Below are 20748 nucleotides of genomic sequence, written 5' to 3'. Positions count from 1 at the left end.
CAGTTTACTCTGCTGAGATGTGTTCTTAATATTTTGTCTGCCTCGTTTAGCAGCCCAGTATCAAGGCAAAATGTGCAATAGCTATGCCTGGCGCTGTCCAGGCATGAGTATAAGACCCACGTAAACATAGGCATGTCACGTGACAGAGGTCATGTGACCGTCCCTCCGCGACAAAGGTTTTAAGACAAAGGACTATTTTCTAGCAATGGTGGCTTGGTGTTATGCAGGATGAAGAGGTTAAAATCCAGGATTTTTTTTTTGTGTGTTTATTTTTTTTGTCTGGGTTTTGTTCCTAACCGTAACCGTGACGTTAAATCATTAGCTGCTTTTGTCCGCTCGTCCTTAAACCATTCTCCAAGCGTAATATCTCTTGTCTGCCCACTATTGGGATTTCATGCATGTTGATAATAAGTAATGTCATATTACAGCACATGGCCATCACACTTTCCCATCTTAGCCAAACCAATTAGCGAAACGCCCCTGGGAGTTGAAATACATTTTGACGAACGCGTGGAGTCCGAGGGCAGTGCGAACCCTTTTGAAGGGTGAGTCAGTAACAACACAGTGAGCCATGTGGGGTTGACACTGTATCTGTTCCAGCAACCACACGCAGCGTCGGATATATCAGCCTGCGTCTCTCATCCCTCTCCTCTCCATCTCTTCCCCCGGTGTGTTTTCCAACCAAGGTCGTAGTAGTCTTGCTCTGTTTTCCAGGGGTGTGTGAGCTTCATTCATCATCCGTTTGATAGCCGCACACTAGACTGCCCTAAATCTCCCGTCTGTGTTTGGGTGTGTGTCTTTGTGTCTTTGTGTGTGTGTGTGTGTGTGTGTGTATGTGTGTGTGTGTGTATGTGTGTGTGTGTGTATGTGTGTGCGTGTGTATGTGTGTGTGTGTGTATGTGTGTGCGTGTGCGTGCGCGCTTGCTTTCGCCGACTGAAAGAAATGGTCTCTTCTTCCCTTCTGTTTGCTCGCTCAAATGAATGATCCGTTGTCACTACTCTCGCTTAAACTCCTCTTTATTTCCCTGATGCATTTATGCGAAGACAGACTACGGCATGCTTGTGTCCATGTACATACATGACAGCGCAGTGCACACTTATGTTAAAAACAAAACTTGCACAGTCACATACGTATATTCAGCACAACATAGTGCTATAGTGTGAGGAACAGAGGACGACTCACCCCGCTCAAGTCAATAGTTTGCGGAGACAATTTTGGTAGCAATTGCAGCCTTGAGCCGATATCAATAGGTCTGTATCTGCTTGACACATCTGGACACTGCAATTTGTCTTCTGTTCTTCTCTGCAAAAAGAGCTAAACTCTGCTAGGCTTGAGGTGGACTGTGAAATCTGGATTCGAGGCGGTTCTTTTTAGGTTGTTACAATCACACTGCTGCTTCCGCTGGGCAGATGAGGGTTTTCTTTTTCTTTTCTTTTTTTACTTTCTTCCACTTAGCCTCCAGTTTACCTTCTGGTAAACACTAGCCCAGATGTCATAGGAGAATTCTGAGTAGCAACAGGTGAAGCATCCCAACATCTCCCATCTCAGCCGTGAAATCCTGCCGCTCATTCAGAGGACTCAATACCGCCCTCTTTACCCTTGGCCCTTCTTGCACTGGCAATTTTTTTTTTTTTTTTTTTTTTTTTTGTTGAGGATTGCCTACTTCAGGCAAATTGTTGTTTGCAGTTTTTTTTACGTTGTACCTTCCTGAAGAATACTCTGTGCCTTTCTAATTTCAAAGCACTTTGTTACAGCAGATGGATGCCTATTAGGTAGCTGTTTCAGCCTTACAGGTAAATCCAATTATCTCGAGGTTTGCTTAGACTAGAGGTGAAGGTAATTTTAGCCGCCCTGCCATTGCAAAATAAAAACAGAAAAAAACTCATAAACTGATGACTTTTTGCCGCTCAATTGATAATGTTTTAATTGGAATGAGTGAAAATTTCGGACTCAAATTCGAGGACAAGAGTGTAGAAACACACAAAAAGCAACTCGGTTGGTGCATACGCTACTAACTAAAGCTAACATCTCTGCTGTTGATACATTTGTCATTTAGAGATGAATAAACAGTGCTTAAATATGTGTCCATAATCACAGTGAAAATCTTTGTATTTGAGATCAACATCAAATTTCTTTGTAATGTTCCTTTTGTCATATAACTTGCCAGAAAAAAATGACTGCTAAGCTGTTCAGGTGTTTTCAACCGAGTGTCTCCTCCTTGGTGTCATTTTCTGTACCATCACAGATATTTTGTTTTCTAGTTTTCTGTACACAGTGGATGATCCTGGTTCTATTTCACAAGTTACAGGAGCCGAACCAGTCGAGCATTGCTTGCTCTCAGCAGAGCGAATCAGCCAGCTGCTGCAGTTAAATGAGCTCCGAGCTTGTCGCTGGTTTTCCTCCCTTGCAGCAAACCTCTCCCGTTTTTTTTTTTTTTTTTTTTTTTTTATGGCAGCCTGCTGAATCCGTGGCGAGCATCATGCAGTAGTCCCAGCAGTGAATTCTGTTGTGTTTCTATGGGAGTTTTCTGTGAACACATGCACCAGTAAGGGGATTAAATACGCTCTTTAACCCCTGGATGAAAGTCCGTAGAACCTTTGCGACTGATCCACCATATTTTTTTTACTCCTCTGTCATTTTATCTCTTATCCTGCTTATCTCCTCTTTAACTCACCATTTCACTCTAATCTCTTCCTCTCCGCCTGGTTACTTAATCTCACATTTCTCTTGCCTTTGTTCTTGGCTTTATTTCCTCCCTCTCTTTTCACCTTGTAGTTTTAAAGTCACACAAAAGCTACACTTGCATTGTGTTGATTAAACTCTACCGATTGAAACAAAAGAACAAAGGGAGGGCAGGATTTGTTCCAGATGAAGGTGAGGCGAGGTTTGTAGTCACAAAGGGGAGACCGGTCGAGCGCTCTGGTCCAGGCGTGGATCGATACGAGGTTATGTAGGAGCTGGTGGGGGTGTGATTGTGGGGGCAGTAGAAAGGGGCTAATCATTTCAGTCATTACCCAGCCGTGTCTCCTGATTCCAGGGATTAGCAGACATAGAAACAGGGGAGATGTTGTGTTAGTGCTACAGGAGACTCTATCAGGGATTTGAGGAGTGGAAAACACAGCTTGTCCCCAGTCGCCTTTGGTAATTGTGCCTGCAGTACAGTGAATGGGGATCTGGGGAGTGTATGCATACACGATGCGTTGGCTGCAGCGTGCGGCAGGAAGGGACCGAAAGAAGAGGGAAAAGGAGACCGTGTTGGCACTTGTGTCGTGCATGTGCGTGCGCACACGAGAAATACGAGCAGGCGGTACAGAAACGTGGATGGGCTCTTTCGCTGTCTCTCTTTATCTTCCAATCCTTTTTTTCTGGTGTGCAATTGTGGAAGAGTAGAGTCGTGGGAGAGCTTACATGCTTGCCTGCCCACAAGCCTTTATGTGGAGCTGATTATTTGACGGAGCACAGAGGGGCTAGAGAGGCTGGCCAGCAGCTCTGGTGCCTGTAAAAACTGAAGAAGTGGTGTGTGTGTGTGTGTGTGTGTGTGTGTGTGTGTGTGTGTGTGTGTGTGTGTGTGTGTGTGTGTGTGTGTGTGTGCGTGTGCGTGTGCGTGTGCGCGTGCGTGAGAGAATTTCACACACCGCAACATACACGACAGGTGGAAATGGGAGGGGAAATTCGATTTTCGTCGGTGGTCAAAGAGTCACAACTTGCTAATTCAATCAGCTGCACTGACAGTGCACCTTACACTGTGATGTGGGACAAGAAGCCAAGTCCATATAATTGAACTGTCATGCGCTGTTGAACACTTGCGAACAACACTGACAACTGTCCTTGAAAGAATGTGAATTAACAGGCATTTGAAAGCATTGCCGGCGTTAAAGTCTTATAAAGGGGAACTTTAGGTTTTTATCCTCCGCGCTGGCGATCGCCATAACCTGAGGCATTGTGTTTTCGGGTTGTCCGTCCGTCCGTCCATCCTGTTCCCGTGAACGCAATATAGCAAGAGTGTCTTCAGGGGATTTGGTCAAATTTGGCAAAATAATTTGCTCGATACCAAGGACGAACTGATTCGGTTTGGGGGGGGGGGGCATAGGTCAAAGGTCAAGGTCACTGATACCCCGATTCGACACATTCACATGATATCTTAGGAACGCCGTGGTGGAATTTTTTTCAACAACCATTCACTTGGCCCCAAGGATAAACTGGTTCGAATTTGGTGGTCAAAGGTCACTGAGACCTCACATTTCCCTCATCTGACCATCCCGTTCTTGCAAATGTAATATATCAAGAACGCCATGAGGGAATTTGTTCAATTTGGCGAAAACATTTGTTTACTACCAACCAAGGTCAAAGGTTAAGGTCACTGGCACCTCACATTAACCAATGCTTGTGAACGCATGCTTTTGGAACGCCTTGAAGGAATTTCTTCAAATTTGTCAGAAATGTTGTCCCGTCATTGCTGAGCTGATTCGCATTAGGGCTAAGTGTAAATCCAGGGTCCTTTGAGTTTGACTAATACTGGAGGCTAAAAGTTCTTGATGATTCAAGAGAAAATCATAATCAATGCAATATTTAGGAGCTGAAAACAAGATAAATGTGGATAACTGTATTAGTAATGAATACAATGCCGATGAGAAATATTCTATAAATATTTTTTCCACCTCATTTATATCAATGAGGATAGACTACCTCTCTGTTTAGTCCATGTAATGCAGTTCAGCAACACCACAAATTGCAGCCTCCAAAGAGATTGTGAGGTTGAATCAACACCTCTCAGAAATGTATGAATTATATCAGGACTGCTTTATTAAGTAAGTAAGAAAAATTATTTAATATAGCACCATTCACAGGAAAAGTGCAACAAAATAAATATTGGCGACCAATGAAGGGAAGATAAAATAGGTGTGATGGACCTGGTCAAGATCCTCACAGCAGCATTTAGGACCACTTGTAGGCCGTCCAGAGCTGTCTTGCTGAGGCAGATGAAGAGGGATTTACAGTAGTCCAGGGGGGATTAAATGAAAGCATGAATAATCATTGGACTAACATCAGATTCTAGTTTCAGCTTGTCGAAAGTACCAGTACCGGTCAAAAGTTTGGACACAGTTACTCATTCAAGGATTATTACTACTATTATTATTAAAGAACACATTTGGTTTCATAAGAATTTTTTTTTTTAATAAAAAAAAAAGTATATTTTAATTAGCCACCTTGTGCTTTGATAACAGCTTTGCACACTCTTGGCTTCCTCTCCGCCAGCTTTGTAAGGTTGTCACCTGGAGCTTTTCCAACTGTCTTTGAAGGAGTTCCCGCATATGACGAGCACTCGTTCGCTGCTTTTCCTTCACCCAGCAGTCCAGCTCATTCAAAACCATCTCGGTTGTGTTTAGGTCGGTTCGATCGTGGAGGCCGGGTCTTCTGATGCGGCTCTTTGTCGCTCTGCTTCTTGGCCAGACAGATCTTTCCGAGCCCGGAGATGTGTTTTGGCTCATTATCTTGTTGAAAAACTAATGAGGATTCCCACTAAGCGCAAATCAGATGGGATGGTGCGTCGCTGCAGGATGTTGTGGTAGCCATGCTGATAAAGTGTTGACTTGAATTCGGAATAGGTCGTTAACAGTGTCACCAGCATCACCCCATTAATGCTAGTGGTGATTTTAGCAGAGGGAACTCGTGGTCCATTTCCTACCACATTCAGTACCGAGACAATCTTTCAGCCTGCACCCAGTGACAGAAAGATAAATATGAAGTATATTAGTGCAGGGACTGAATTGAATGCCAACCTTCATTTCGGTAAGATTTGTTTTCATTATTATCAAAAGAAAAAAGCAGGAGTTAATTTAACATGAATAAAGACAAATAGCTGGCTGGTTTTGTTTCCTATAAATTAATTTAATGGGCTGAGTGAACTTTGTACTGCTTGTTCATTCAACTCTATTTCCAGTCATAGTCGCTGAAGTTAGAAGAACTCCTGTTTATAAGCTTGAAAGTGGTCTAAAAATAAAGATTCCACATTTTAGGTAGAATCAACTGGAATTTAATACGATGTTCAATAAACCAGACAAGTTTAGTTGCTTGGACTACGTTTCTGAATGGTGTTTTACAGTATGCACCCAATAATTATCTTATCGTAAATGTTTATTTGGAAAAAATGAAAGTGATTCTCGAAACAAATTACACTGCAGTGAAACTTTGAGTAGGTGATAAATATATATATATATTCCTCTATATATGAGAATATTCTCTGAAAAGGTTTTTGTTATGCACACTTAGAGGATTTGGCATTGGTGCTGCAGTGGTTGGCTACATGCCAGCTCTTCTTCACACCTTGTAGTCCTGCCAGTCCTGACCTGAAGGTAAAGCTGAGAATACAGAATGTGCATCTTTCCACATGACTGCAAATGTTCCGCCTTCAGAGGACATTTTGCCTCACCGCCATGGCTGCCTTCTAACACCTGCAGCTTCAGACGCCGCTTCAAAAGGAGAAAAAAAAAAGAATCATCACTGAAAGCAAAGGCTTTTGAAAGAAGCTTAACATCGTCAGCAAAGGAACTTTTCACTCTTGTAGGCTGCATTGTGGTTTTTGGACACAAGTAAAAAAGAGACGAACGAATCTGCTGGGATAATCTGACCGAGCAGCAAACGAAATCCAAGCTGAGAGTTATGGAGGAGGCACGTCACATGCTAACTACATTCAACAGTCAGAGAAAGCAAAAATAAACTTAACTGACTTTGACCTTAAAATAAGAGTCAAACCCAACTTAAGCCTTACAGTGGAAAATCAGGTTAAATTTCTCGACCAGAGTTCTTTCCAATTCAATCCAGCGTGTCGCAGGGGATCACAAGAAATAACAAAAGTTTCAGAGGGGAAAATGAAAGACGCGACACAGGGGAGCGATGCGTGGTGGCTGCAGCGTGGGAGGGGGGCGGGGGGAGGGGTTGCGTGCGTGTGCGCGTGCGTGTGTGTGTGTTTGTGTGTGTGTGTGTGCGCACGTTGAGGCGATTAAAGATATGACATGGGGAAATGATGCCAAGTTCCACCTCTTTGTCTTCTTTCTCCGAAAGTCGTCCTCATGGGCCCTACTAAGTTTAAAAATAGAGCTTGTCTAATGGAGACGAGGGCCGAGGGGGGGAGAAGACGAGCGAAAGCGTGCAGAGACTGGAGGAGTCCTCTGTGGAAGGAGAATGCAATTTGAGATTGGCCAGATTGCTTTTTTTTTTTCTTTTTTTTCCGTCCTTCCTTCTCCCCCCTCGGCCGCTCATGAGGCGTGATATGCGTCGGTGGGGTCCCTAAGCCGCTCTAAACCCGACGCCAGTACCCACACCGCCGCCAAAGAGTCGTCGCACTCACAGCGCGAGAAAAATCAGCGCGCTGAAATAAAAGAGGGGACTCTGGAAAGATCAGCAGGGGATTTGAGAGTGATAGATGAGAGGCGGGCGAGGGAGTAGAAGAGGCTGGAGAGAGGCGGGGAGGAGGGAACGGATGAAGGAGATGGCTTCGGCGGGATTACGGCGGGACACGGCAGAATGTAAATGCACTTCAGCTGTCCGAGGCCGATTCTCACGGTCACACCGTGTCGTGAGAGGTGCTCCGTTACAGGGCTTTGTTTGAAGTTTCTGACAAACCTGTTGGTCTTTTCAACAACAGAAAGGAAGTTACAAATCAGTCTGGGATTTAAAAAAAAAAAAAAAGAAAACGGGTATCACATGTATTCTTCTGTCTTTCTTTCTGTCACTTTTAGGCGGAGAGGGCTCAGCTGAGACCGGCCAGAAGGAGACGTCCACCTGCGACATATGCCAGTTTGGCGCAGAGTGCGATGTGGACGCAGAGGATGTTTGGTTAGTCGACAAACATGAACACACCCACCATATGCTTGAATCTTCCATTCTCGTTTTATTTGTTTTTTTTCATCAAAGCCGTGTGACACCTTTTTCACAATTCGCAATCCTCCAAAAAAAATGCTCCCTTTGTATTCGTTATTTGAAACAAATTACGTCATTTGAATTTTTAGCCAGTTTGAACTAAAGAATTTAAATTAGAGCTCCGCTTTTATCTCTCACACACTCACCGCTGAACACCCACTGAGGTTTAGTGCATGGTTGACCATTTCATTTAACCCCAATTACTAGAGCAGGGCAGCGAGCGAAAGGAGATTTTCGTTTATTCTGGAAATCCAATTACTATCCTTACAGGATGTCAGGCCAAAAATGACTTTGACTCTGACACGAAAAACTAGTTCAGTGAAGAAATAACGTTTGTCATAGATTTAACCGTTTACTGCAGATGAGATGAATGCAGGTGATGGTTTTTTGTTTTTGTTTTGTTTGTTTGTTTTTCCTTTTTCCCCCGTCTCGCCCGCACGTGCACAAGCAAAGAAGCGGATCTAAACAACATCCTCGAGGGGTTACATAAAAAACACGCGTGTGCAGAAACCCAATTAGACGGAGACTCAACTGGTGAACTGCAACGGCGTCAGCGGATTTGCTTCGAGCAGCAAGAACGAGGCTTAAATGAAGCAAGGTTGCTGATTTGGTATGGAACACCATCAGCTGGTATCATCAAAAGGAAGACAGTGCTTATAAGGAATCCCAGACGTACCGCTGGAAATTAGAGGTGCCCTGAGAGTATGACTCTATCAAACTGCTTGATGTAATGGAAAGATAATGTACCCTGGTGTGCAATAACTGTAATGCCAAGGAACGGCTTCATAATGCTTTCTGAGCCTTGTTGCAAATACTAAACAGCTAGAGTCCACTTCTCCCGATGCCACCCACTTCGACAAATGCACCTTAATATTCCACTAAAACACAGAAATTGATTTATAGGCAATTTCTTAAAACCCAAAGGGGGAACTCATAAGGTCGCATCAGTGCTGTTGACGGTTTGTGTGCACACAAAGCTGAAAACATTAAAGAAAAACGGCGCCTCGAGCATATTTAGCGCAACCTGAAATAAAGAGTTACCCAGGACATAATGTGGAAAGAAGACGATTGACAAAAAGCAGCAGCCAAAGTCAATAATGCATCTCGTTAAAACAGCAGATGACACAAACAGACGTCGGAATATTTCAGTGGCACTTCTTGTAAAAAAAAAATGGAAACTACAAGTACTCTTTAATCTTTGAAAAGCCCCAAGGTGTTTTGATAAGACTGTTCCTGGCGAATAATCAGACAGGTAATTGCAACACAACAGCAGGTAATTTTCATCAAACAGCAGCCAACAACTGGTGCAGCGTAGGATCATTTTGATTAAAATGACAGGTTATTGCAATCAAGCAGCAGCTGATTTTAATCAAACAAAACCGTCAGTTAATCAAACAATGAGTGGAGAGATGATTGTAATCAAAGGACAGGTAACTGTAAAGTGATGTGTTTATGATAATGCATCGTTCCTATTTTCACAAACAATTCAGAATATTGATCCCGCGAGGGGAAACTTCTGTTACAGCCGCATGTAACACAGATACAACATTATCTATTTATCTATCTATCCATCTATCTATCTATCTATCTATCTATCTATCTATCTATCGATCTATCTATCTATCTATCTATCTATCTATCTATCTATCTATCTATCTATCTATCTATCTATCTATCTATCTATCTATCTATCTATCTATCTATCTATCTATCTATCTATCTATCTATCTATCTATCTATCTATCTATCTATCTATCTATCTATCTATCTATCTATCTATCTATCTATCTATCTATCTATCTATCTATCTATCTATCTATCTATATTCATAACTGCCATACGCACAGTGGAGTTTTTTTTATTTTTTTATTTTTTTTTATAACACCAAGTCTTGAAAATCAAAGTGACAACAGCAGATCCTGTCTCATTTGTTGTCTGCATCCACTCACTAACGTTATATATGTTGCAAATATGCTAATCAGAGTTTTATTGGTGATTTTTCCGTCAACAACTTTTGTGCAAAACAACATATATTAGTGTCTCTTGTTCTCTTACTCGCTCAAGTAGTAGACATATCTGCTGCGGGGTAACATAATTGTGGTTGGACTCTGCATATATTTTTCTTGGGCTCCTCCCCTCCCGTTTCCCAGCATGCCCTCTATCCTTTGTAACTTTTAAGAGTAAAGCAACCAATCAAAGTTGTATGTAGGTTTTCCTTTGGCAACTTTTGTACAAAAGAATGAGTCAGTTTCTCTTGCTCTCTTACTCGATCCCGCCGTAAACATATTTTCTGCGGAGTAACAACTGTGATTGTCCTGGTGCATATATTTTTCTTGGGTTCCTTTCCTCCCGTTTCCCAGCATGACCTCTATCCTCTGTAACTTTTGAATTGTAAAGCAACCAAGTTAAATAGATGTTGGTGATTGATTTTTTTTTTTTTTTTTAAAAAAACCTCTCCTTTGATTACACCCCTAAAACCCAACCCCGGATGTAAGAATTAGATATTTAGAATTTACCGTCTGTTCGTATGTGATGTATGTCTTCTTTTGAAACTGTTGTTGGTACAGAAATGCTCAGCTGTGGCTTTGATTGCATTTTTTTTGTTCATGATTTTACTGGGGTTCTTTAAGTTACCTAGCTGCTGCTATTGATTTGCATGAATCTTGGAGCACAAGACTGGTACCGATCTTCTCATCTGATTGTCAGCCAGAGAGTGAATCAGAACATTTCTTAAAATTCTAAGCCATTCCTTTGGAGTCGTTCCTGTCAGGATCCAAACTGTTGGGTCACCGTTTGATAAGGTGATCACAGAGTTGCACATTCTCGCTGCATCTTGACTAACAGACACGACTACAGCACGCCTTCCAATTATAGCTTGGCATATAGTACGTACAGTAGGTGATCTGTGAGGTGCCGGAGACCAACATCACAGCGCCATCTGACAGCGCTAATAATGTCATTCCTCTTTTTCCATTGCTGCGTTTGTTGTGCACTGAAGAGCACTGTGTACTCCCACGGGTCAACACGATGGAGGATGTCAGAGAAGTTGTCAAACATTATGAGAAAAGGAAACGAATATTGTGATGTGCTAGTTTTAGTGTCGTGTCGAAACCGGCTTCACCAAGCAAATGATCCAATCAAACCAATTCCAATTGATTTGACCATTATTGGGAGGATGCGTAAAGTTGGCAACACCCACTTCAACCAAGCAGTGCTTTTTTATGTGCTCATTTTCCTGTGTCGATTCAACCCTGTCACATTCCATAATTTCGCCTGAAAAGCTTTGACTGGCCCATTCTTGAATGAGTCGGCGACACAAAGTAAACCTTCTGTACGTAAATCAGTGAAAAATACCTGAGATGTGGGAAGCAATTCAGAGATATGGAACCAAAGCAAAGAAATACTTTACTTTTTAAAATTGCAGAGGACATCTATAACAGCTGATGGTAACAGCAATAATCTGTTGCTTGCTCTTTGCTTTTAGAATTTTTTTTTTATTTTAAACCTGATTATTTCTACACAGTTTGACAGCATAAAAGAATCCATGCCAGCCTGTTATAATAGAAAGTTACTTTCATAATGTGCTTAGAAATGATGCTCTGAGAAAATTGCTATTTCAGCCCATTTTCTCCCTCCAAACAGTTGCCATTGATTCTATCTGTCATCATTTATGTTTCATCACAAATGAATCAGTTTCCTTATGGATTCAGAAAACGGTGGTTAGTGTAGCGGTCAAAATAGTGTTTGCCCCTTTTGGCAGAACAAAACTGTTCTTGTTGCTTCTGAAGAGTCTTGGTATCCCTACTGAACCTCTCTGCTCTCTGGAGGCAGGCAGCAGGCGAAAAAGAAAAGACCCAATATGCCCCTCTGGGATCAATAGAGTGTCACAAAAACCCATTTAGATCCATTTGTGGTGTAAAACTGTAATTACCCACAAAAATCCATGCTTTCAAAGCCATCAATAGAGCCCATCGGTGTTGATAGAATTAAGGAGAGAGGAGGAGCAGATAGCGAGACAGTCATGGAGAGAGAGGGGCTGCAGGGACGCTGGCTCTGTGAAGTTACACCTTCTTAGAAAAGAGCAAGTTTTTGTTTTTTTTTCAAAGCCAGCACTTGTGTCCTTATTGAAGTCCATTCTGGGGAGAGAAAAAAGGGAATTTCAATGCAATGAAAAGCCATACAGTGGACAAGGTAAAGGCCAACAGGCCAGGTTTGGTAGACATGCCTTCGCTTTAATTCAGCTGGGTGTTTGAATGCACACATACTGTATATATGCACAACATCCACAGGAAACCCTCCACACATTGAACAGTGAGCCGGTTGACAAGCGAACCCCTTTCGCACAGGAACCCCCGCAATGAATTGTGTTTTTTTGGAAATTTTGTTTATGTTTTGGGGTAATTTTTCATTTATGTGGAGGTTTTGAGTCTTTCTATGGCTATTGTGCACATATTTGTAAAGACTTTTGTCTTTTTGTGGTTATTTTGCACGTATTTGTATCTCTTTGTGGAGATTTGTTGTCTTTTTGTGGGTTTTTTGCATCTCTTTGTGGAGGTTTTTAGTCTTTTTGTGGTTATTCTGCTTCTCTTTGTGGAAGTTTGTAGTCTTTTTGTGGGTGTTTTGCATCTCCATCCAGAGGTGATGAGTTTTTTTTCTGGTGGCTTTACATCCCTTTATTACTCTTTGTTGTTGTTTTTGTGCTTTGCAGACATTCTGCTTTTCTTTGTCATTTTTTTATTCCCTGGTAGACAGTTTCTAACAAGAAATGTTCATAGACAATTTAAAACAGAGGCCCTTAACCCCCTGGGCTTTTGGCCTGTGCCTATTTAAAATAGGATAAAATATATGTACACTGTGCTTTTAGAGCCCAGCTAATTTAATGTGACAGGGCAACGTCTTTATTTATCGCTCATTATTTTTGTATTTTTGCGACCATCATAGTGACATGTTTGGTCCCCTATAGTGTCAGACTGTGTTATCCAGCTCTGCTCTGACTGCTGCACTGTGTGAGTCGATCTGGCCCGCCTGTCTGATGAATGCGTGTGTGTCTGGATGAACGTAGCTTGTTCTGCTTTGTGATAATCTTTTGTCTGGCTTTAGTCTTCAATTTGTGTTTTGATGTAGCACCTGTTGAAGTGTTTTGGATTTCTGTGCCTTACACACTGTCGTTGCCTGTGCCCATGTACACCCATTCAGTAATCCATCAACGATGGACTCATAACATTTAGTGCCACAAACCACTGCAATATATCTTTTGCTGTGTGTGTTTGTTTATGTTTATTTGGCAGTTTCTCCTATTTTTTTTTTCCTTTCTGCTTCAACATTTCTGATCAGTTTTCTCTGTCACCATGTTCGCTCTCCCTGTTTGTCTATTTGCCTCTCTCACTCAGTTTTTCCAACAGATTACAGTGAAATTTGAGGCTAAGGATTATGAAAATCAATGCTATGTTCAGTTCCAATGAGGTTCGGCGCTTAGAATTTGTACACACCACGAGGCAGGCAGTGGATATGCCGGCCCGAGATGCTTTGTGTGTGTGTGTGTGTGTGTGTGTGTGTGTGTGTGTGTGTGTGTGTGTGTGTGTGTGTGTGTGTGTGTGTGTGTGTGTGTGTGTGTGTGTGTGTGTGTGTGTGTGTGTGTGTGTGTGTGTGTGTGTAATGTTCAAATGTGTGCGTAAAATGGCTTTTTCCATTGGAAGCCCGCAGACAGTCTGAAGGTGGGGGAAGGCTTTGATGGGAGGGAAATTGCAGGGAACTAATCAATACGACACATCCGGCAAGAAAGTGTTCTCACACACACATGACACACACACTCAGGTATAGCACGCACGCACACACGCACACACACACACCGGTAACATTCATTTAACGCTTCTCTACCTGTGTGTGCCTCCCAGCAGAATGTGTGAAGGAATCATTTGCTGTGTGTGTGTGTGTGTGTGTGTGTGTGTGTGTGTGTGTGTGTGTGTGTGTGTGTGTGTGTGTGTGTGTGTGTGTGTGTGTGTGTGTGTGTGTGTGTGTGTGTGTGTGTGTGTGTGTGTGTGTGAGTGTGTGTGTGTGTCTGCGAGGAGAAAAAAACAAGGATTATCACAAAGCGGCTGCCGTCTCGTACATGTATATGAGTATTTGTGCTCGCCTGTTTGCGGGCAGCACTTGGATGTGTTGACGCACTACAGTCTGGTGGTATACTGCCTATTGTGGAGAAAGTGAGAGGCCTCATTAAAAATGTATGGGGCCCAGACATCAGCCACCGACCAACAGCGGCCTCTCGGGAGACGGACAAGACTCTAAAAGCTCATCTGTGACGTGAGATCATTGGAGGGGGGAGGGGGGTTAGGTAGTGTGCGTGCATACGTGTACAAGTGTGCGATGCCGAGCTCATATACGTATTCTTTTTTAAGTCGTAGATGTGTGGAAGTTTCCCTTTTAGTTCAGACGCTGAGGAGACTTCATGCTTTGATTCGGAGTTCTATCAGTTCTCCTCGCTGCCTCTTTTCATGTTAAAACTCTCATTTAGATACTTTTTATGATAACATGGGCACTTTAATTGTAAAACTAATCTTGTCTTAGGGGTGGTTTTTGCAAAATTAAAGTCTGTGTTGTATATTTTTTGTCGCACTTGCCTCTGGTAGTATCAAGCTTTGCAGATAATTTTGGCTTCGTCTGATTTTTTTTTTATTTTCTTTTTAATCCTGCTTGTGTAACGTCTGCGTCAATCTGCGTTGGTATGAGGAGTGATGGGGTGTAGTCTATCGCTTTGGAGGATTGGACCCTTGTCTCGATACTTAAATGTGAAATAAAAATGATATCAGGTAATTTGTAACAATACAATACATTTTAGCTGTGATTTATAAAAAGATTTCATAGTTTAATGTTTGGTTTTTGAGAAGTATGTATAGACGGGACTTTTGGTAAACAAAAGGCCATTTCATCCTCAGTTTTTTGTCAAAAACAAACTTGATAGTGTTTACCTTTTAAGGGAGTTTTGTAAATTTTGGTATTTTTAGCAATATGGCCAAAGATGTAACGCAACCCCTTTTTTCTCCCAAGTGAGGAAATAAAATGTTCACAGCTATTTTGATCCCGTTGAATTTTATTAAAAAAAAATGTACGTGCTTTAACATCCAATCATCTCTAAAGCTTGTCATGCAAGACGGACAAAAAAAAAAACAAGGGAATGGTCAAAGTCGTCATGTTGACATTTAAGGTGTATTCATTGATTCACGACATCAACTCGAAGACTTGTTTTGATCGCTACTCTTTGTCCTTTAAAAGTTACTGCATTACACGATAATACAAACTCAATACTTCCAGTATCGATTTCAAAGTAAAAGCCCTCTGGTTTATTAGCAAGCAGAAACCCCATAATTTTCTAACCAGGCTTTTATTTTGAAATATTTTCAGGTACGTAAAATCGGTCAATCCCACTTTAGATGAGTAATCCAGAACAACGGTTCAAAAAAAGCAGAATTATATTGTTAAATACTTTAAATTAAAGCAATGACGATACACATTTTTGACTAAACTTAGGTAGGTAGGTAGGTATATACTTGCCAACATATGAGCAGCGATTACAAAACCTTAGAAAAAAGCAACGTCATAACCGTGCGCAAGTCACAGATACGCTCCTGTGGTTCAGTAAAGAGCACTACACCCCTGAATAGTATTTGTATTTGTAGTCAGTATTTGGCTTCAACCCCGAGGAGTTTGGACCCCGTCTAAATTTGAACTGGCATTACCTGCTATCAACTCAAACATGGCTTCTTAAACGAGTAGTGACATTGGGAGGCTGTGGCTCAGTCGGTAGAGTGGGTTGCGCACTAATCTGAAGGTTGGTGGTTCAGTCCCCAGCTCCTCCTGTCCACATGCGTAAGTGTCCTTGAGCAAGACACTGAACCCTAAATTGCTCCCAATGGTGTATCATCAGTATGTTGTAAGTCGCTTTGGATAAAAGCATCAGCTAAATGTATGTGACATATAATAAATAACATGTATGTGTGGTGCGATTGATGCACTGTAAACCCACCGTGTGTTTTGTAGATTGAAACATTTAATGTCGGAAACACAGGCAGTTTTATACAGTGTGACGTTTCTCTCAGTTCCGCTGTTTGAGTCCGGTGGTAAACTTGGCATATATGAAAATTTACCTAACGAGCAAGATAGGAGTAGGTGGCGCACACCGACACCCTCACACACACACACACACACACACCACGGAGTGAGAGAGCGGTGTCAATTGTCACCAAATGTCACAACGACTTTGTGTCGGGTCCGCGCATCGACGTAGTTTCTTGTCATCGGTACCCTCCTAATTGGAAGCAAAAAAAAACAAAACAAAACAAAAAACATTCTTGTCATTGGAGTGAAATGATATTTTAAATCACTGTGCAGCCGTCCTCATTGTGTAAGCCTCAGCAGCGACAGGTCATTCACAGCCGTGGCAGCTCACCTTCAGTGTCTCATGGGATTTTGGATATTGCCAGCCTTCACACAACTGTGTCCCCTCTGATGCATAACGAAGCCTTTCTTCACATCATTCTTACTTTGCTGATCCATCATTACAACAGTGGTGGAGCGCGGCCACGCTTTGCTGCGCGGCATTTCAATCAACATCAATGTCAGCAGTACAAATCATCAGGGCTGATTGTGAAGTTGTGTACGTGTGTGTGCGCGCGTGTGTGTGTGTGTGTTTTGTGTGTGTGTGTGTGTGTGTGTGTGTGGGTGTCCATGTAGGCGTGTATGCAAATGCAGCTGTAAGACAGCTGAATGCCTGTGCTTTACCGAGAGAACTGGCACCAGGGGGAAAATGAAAAGACTGGGAGAATAATGACAGATTTATAATTACAGCATCTCGCGTTCAGCGCTACTCAGCAGCAACTGTCTGGGGAATGCAATCTGGGTGTAATTTCTGCTGATCGGGCCTGCCACAAACTTAAAGGGTCACACTTACAGTATGCCAGGACACGCACACGCAGGCACGCAGGTGTGTACGCGGCCTCTCGCTCGCCTTGTTATTTATGCAGATGTCACGCGTGTCTGATTCCCAGAGAAATGAATGCATTGCAGCGTGACGCGAAAACACATCAGCGCGACAGAAAGAAGTTACAGATTCATCACACGGACTAAAAACTAAACCTGACTAATTTAAAAGGGTTACGGATGTAAGCGGTTATTAGGGCAAAACTACTCGCTTTTAATTGGACTTCAACTCGGTGATCTCGAAAAGCATTTGCAAACTTTAAAATATAACAACTTACTGTTAAAGAAAGTATCTGTTGTCAGCAAAGCGTGAAATAGACACGCCCGGTCCACGACAGCAAAATGTTAAATAGCTACGCTGGCTATCTCGCGTTTTGCTGTACCGGACCGGGCGTGTCTATTTCACACTTTGCCGTGATACCGGGTTGGACAGTAATACACCAGACATGCTCGTTGCTTTGGAGAGGTAATTTCTTGAATTCCTCAGCTGTGTTGGTTTTGTTGAAGGACATCATAAAGACACGATGTAATACCAGAAACAAGCTATTTTGCCGTGCACTGTGATAGCATTAGCTTAGTGCTATTATTTTCCATTCAGGCTATTTTCAAACTTATCTAAAATTCATTTCATGTCTGACGACTTGAATGATGTTTTGTGTGTGTGTGTGTGTGTGTGTGTGTGTGTGTGTGTGTGTGTGTGTGTGTGTGTGTGTGTGTGTGTGTGTGTGTGTGTGTGTGTGTGTGTGTGTGTGTGTGTGTGTGTGCGCTATTTTCTTGGTAACACAAAAATGTACAGCTTTGTTATCTACAGTTCTTTCATTATTAATTGCTTCCTGCCATTGCAGCAGTACATCATTTGTCAATCAAGCCCTCGGTACAGCCCGTCTCTTTCTGCAAAAGTTAAATCCATTTGCTATTGTGTCAAATTGAATGAACCAAAACCCAGTTTGAACAGGATTACTAAGCACGGTCCAACATTCTGACTGAGTGCAAACTGTGCTGTTTTTTTTTTCTTTTTTTTCTTTTTTTGGGAGGGGAGGGGGAGTCGGAGGGAGGGGGGGGGGTCCTGTCTCACTTTAATCCCTGAACAAATTTCAGTCTGTGTCTCTTCCAGTCAAACACACACATTAATCTCTCTGGAACAGAGATGCTTTCTAACAACATTAATGCAACACTAAATGCCAGGAAGAATTTTTTTTGAACGTGATTTCTTGTTTCGTCAGGTGTGTTTGCAACATCGACTGCTCCCACATCAGCTTCAACCCGGTGTGCGCCTCAGACGGCCGTTCCTATGACAACCCCTGCCAGGTGAAGGAGGCATCCTGTCAGAAGCAGGAGCGCATTGAGGTCAAGTACCTGGGCCACTGTCAAGGTCAGACTCTCTCACACACACACACACACACACACACACACACACACACACACACACACACACACACACACACACACACCAACACACACACACACGCTGACTGTAAAAAGGCACAACAAACACCTTCCCGAAAACACAGCGGAAGCCGTCAATCAGTCCACCTGAGCAGGTGTTCACTTCACGTTCAAGTGAGGACAAGCGGGCAAAACGAGGGATCTTGCCGAGCTAAACGCAGACAGCGTGATTCTGTATCGGCCTCCAGCTGCAGCTCCGGACACATTTCATAATTTCAGAAAGTTTTACTCAATCATATTTCGGAGCGGCACGCAAAGATAATCCTTAAAAACCCCACATTGACCCCCGCTGCTGCGTATATTGATAATTTCACTGAATGGTAATCCTCCCCCTTTGTAGTGTACTATCATTTATTTTGGTGCCGCGTTTCCAGGGATAAAGTTTTTTTTTTTATTATTATTAATCTATGCGCTTAAATCCCCAAACTGAGTCATATTGCTAATCCATGTTCGAGAAAAAAAAAAAAAAAAAAAGGCACATAAGAATTCTTCTTTTGAATGTGTTTTTGTTTCATATTATTCAAGATCTGTTCCACCTGCAAATTCATTTAATTTGATTCATTTGGCTGTGAGATCTGGCTGATCTGTCATCAGGTGAAAAATGGAGCAGAGATTTATCCACGGTCGCAAATTCAGGGGCAAATCGCACTTGTTTGTCGCCTTTATAGTGCGAGAGTACATTTTAACAGCGTCTGACCGGCTCCAGGGGACGAACGGGTCTCTTTTAGAAGTACTGGGGGGTAAAGCGATTGGGGCTAACTAGCCCCTGCAACACAAATGGAAAGCTGTATTCCCCCATGTCACACCCTGTGGGTCAGACCGCCCTCATCGATTTGATCACGCTTCCGCACATTCTGTTTCAATCAGGGAAAGTAGAAAGAGAGAGACAAATGTCATGAAGCTGAGGGATTTAGATCTGTGGAAAAAAAAATGAAGTGAACGCCAGCCGGGACTCGGAGTGACACCTTGGCATCTACACTGCTGGTTTATGTGTCACTTTACATACTAGTCTGAAACACTTTGACATTACAGTAGCTCATCAAAACCACAGACTTGATATATAAAAGTGGACGTAGCTGCAGAAGTGCCTTAAACTGCAATGCCACAGAGTGCCACTAGAGGTTTGCTCCAAAATGCCTCCGGCTCCATAGACTGCCATTCAACTCGTCTCATAAAATCTCAAATCAATAAAAGTTCTCCACGAGTTATCTCGGTGTTGCTAGCTAAAGTCTGTACTTCTTATTAGTTTTCTGGTGGTCCATCTTAATATAATCCCGTCATTAAAATAGAAAATAAGCCTAAAAAAACCCTGTGTTTTGGGGGTGGGGGGGTGCGTGTCTGTTTGATTGACAGGCCTGTGGTACAGTCAGGCTATAGCTACCGGTGGGCGGGACATATTGTCGTCGGGTTTCCGATCATATTGAGTCAGATCCACCCCCCTCCCGTCCACAAGCTTGTCCAAATATGGTCACTTCCTGCTCCAAAGCGCTCCGAACTAACTAACTTTCTTGTTGGATGTTTCTTAAGTGGAATGGCATACATGCAAGGCTTTAGCCTCTGACCCCCATCAAAAAGCTTCATTCTTGCTCCTCTTTTATTGTGCCTCTGGTGTTGTACAAGCAAATAGATTGCTAAAAAAAAAAAAAAAAAAAAAAAAAAAGCTAAGGAGAAAAAGAAGAGATAAAAAAAAAAAAAATCCAAAGTTTCACATTTCATGCATCATAAACCTGGGAACATCTTTTAGTCTCAGTTTAGGTCAGTTTAAAATAAATAAATAATAATAATCAAATGCAATAAAAAGATAACGATTTGAGGGAGATTTTGTCTGGTCATTGTGAAAAGAGTAATTCAATGCGGCGTCGATAAGGTGAGCAGAAATGCATTATTCCCTCTGATCTTTGTTCCCTTTGTTCGGTATAATGCATGAGGGGGAGACAGCTTCTGACTTTTGAAGGGAACGGTTCACATTTTATAGGCATTAAGCACAAAGATGTGCACAAGTGCATGCATGGAGCCTTTGTGGAAGATGGTAATTCACGTTCGACCCCGACTCCGCCTGCGTCAGTTCCACCACGTAACCCATAATTGGGGCGGGGAGGGGGGTCGGGGGAACAGGAGAGGTCGTACTGACCCGGGAACAGCTTTTAACGTGTCTCTGACCTTTCCAGGCGACATCGTCACGGGGAACAAAGGCGGAGATGGACACTTCGCGCGGACCGACCTCACGGGTGAGTGTCTCCGCAGCGGCGGAGGATTAGCGAATAACATGAGCTGTCACTCAAAGCTGAATCAGAACTGCTCTCAGGCTGTGCTCTCGCTCTACCATCATTTTTATTATTCATCTCGTCCTCTCCTCTTAAAGTGGATGTCTTTCCGACAGTGGCTTTCAGTAATGCATGTGCACA

At 42.6% G+C, this 20748-nt stretch overlaps 1 protein-coding gene across 1 annotated transcript in view; it reads left to right on the top strand.

The window, feature by feature from the left end:
- tmeff2a (transmembrane protein with EGF-like and two follistatin-like domains 2a) overlaps positions 1–20748 on the top strand; it is a 113112-nt gene that overhangs the window by 83345 nt on the left and 9019 nt on the right. The window contains exons 5-7 of the mRNA XM_069698914.1: positions 7741–7837; positions 18121–18269; positions 20512–20571. Coding sequence (XP_069555015.1) covers positions 7741–7837; positions 18121–18269; positions 20512–20571 — 306 coding nt within the window. The remainder of the gene's footprint in view (positions 1–7740; positions 7838–18120; positions 18270–20511; positions 20572–20748) is intronic.

This window comes from Brachyistius frenatus, unplaced genomic scaffold (assembly GCF_029030835.1).
Source record: "Brachyistius frenatus isolate BFR_SWC_R1_liver_20210118 unplaced genomic scaffold, ASM2903083v1 Contig_28, whole genome shotgun sequence".
Lineage (NCBI taxonomy): Eukaryota > Metazoa > Chordata > Actinopteri > Embiotocidae > Brachyistius > Brachyistius frenatus.
Note: the sequence above shows the minus strand (reverse complement) of the source record. Positions and strands in the feature narration are given on the sequence as shown.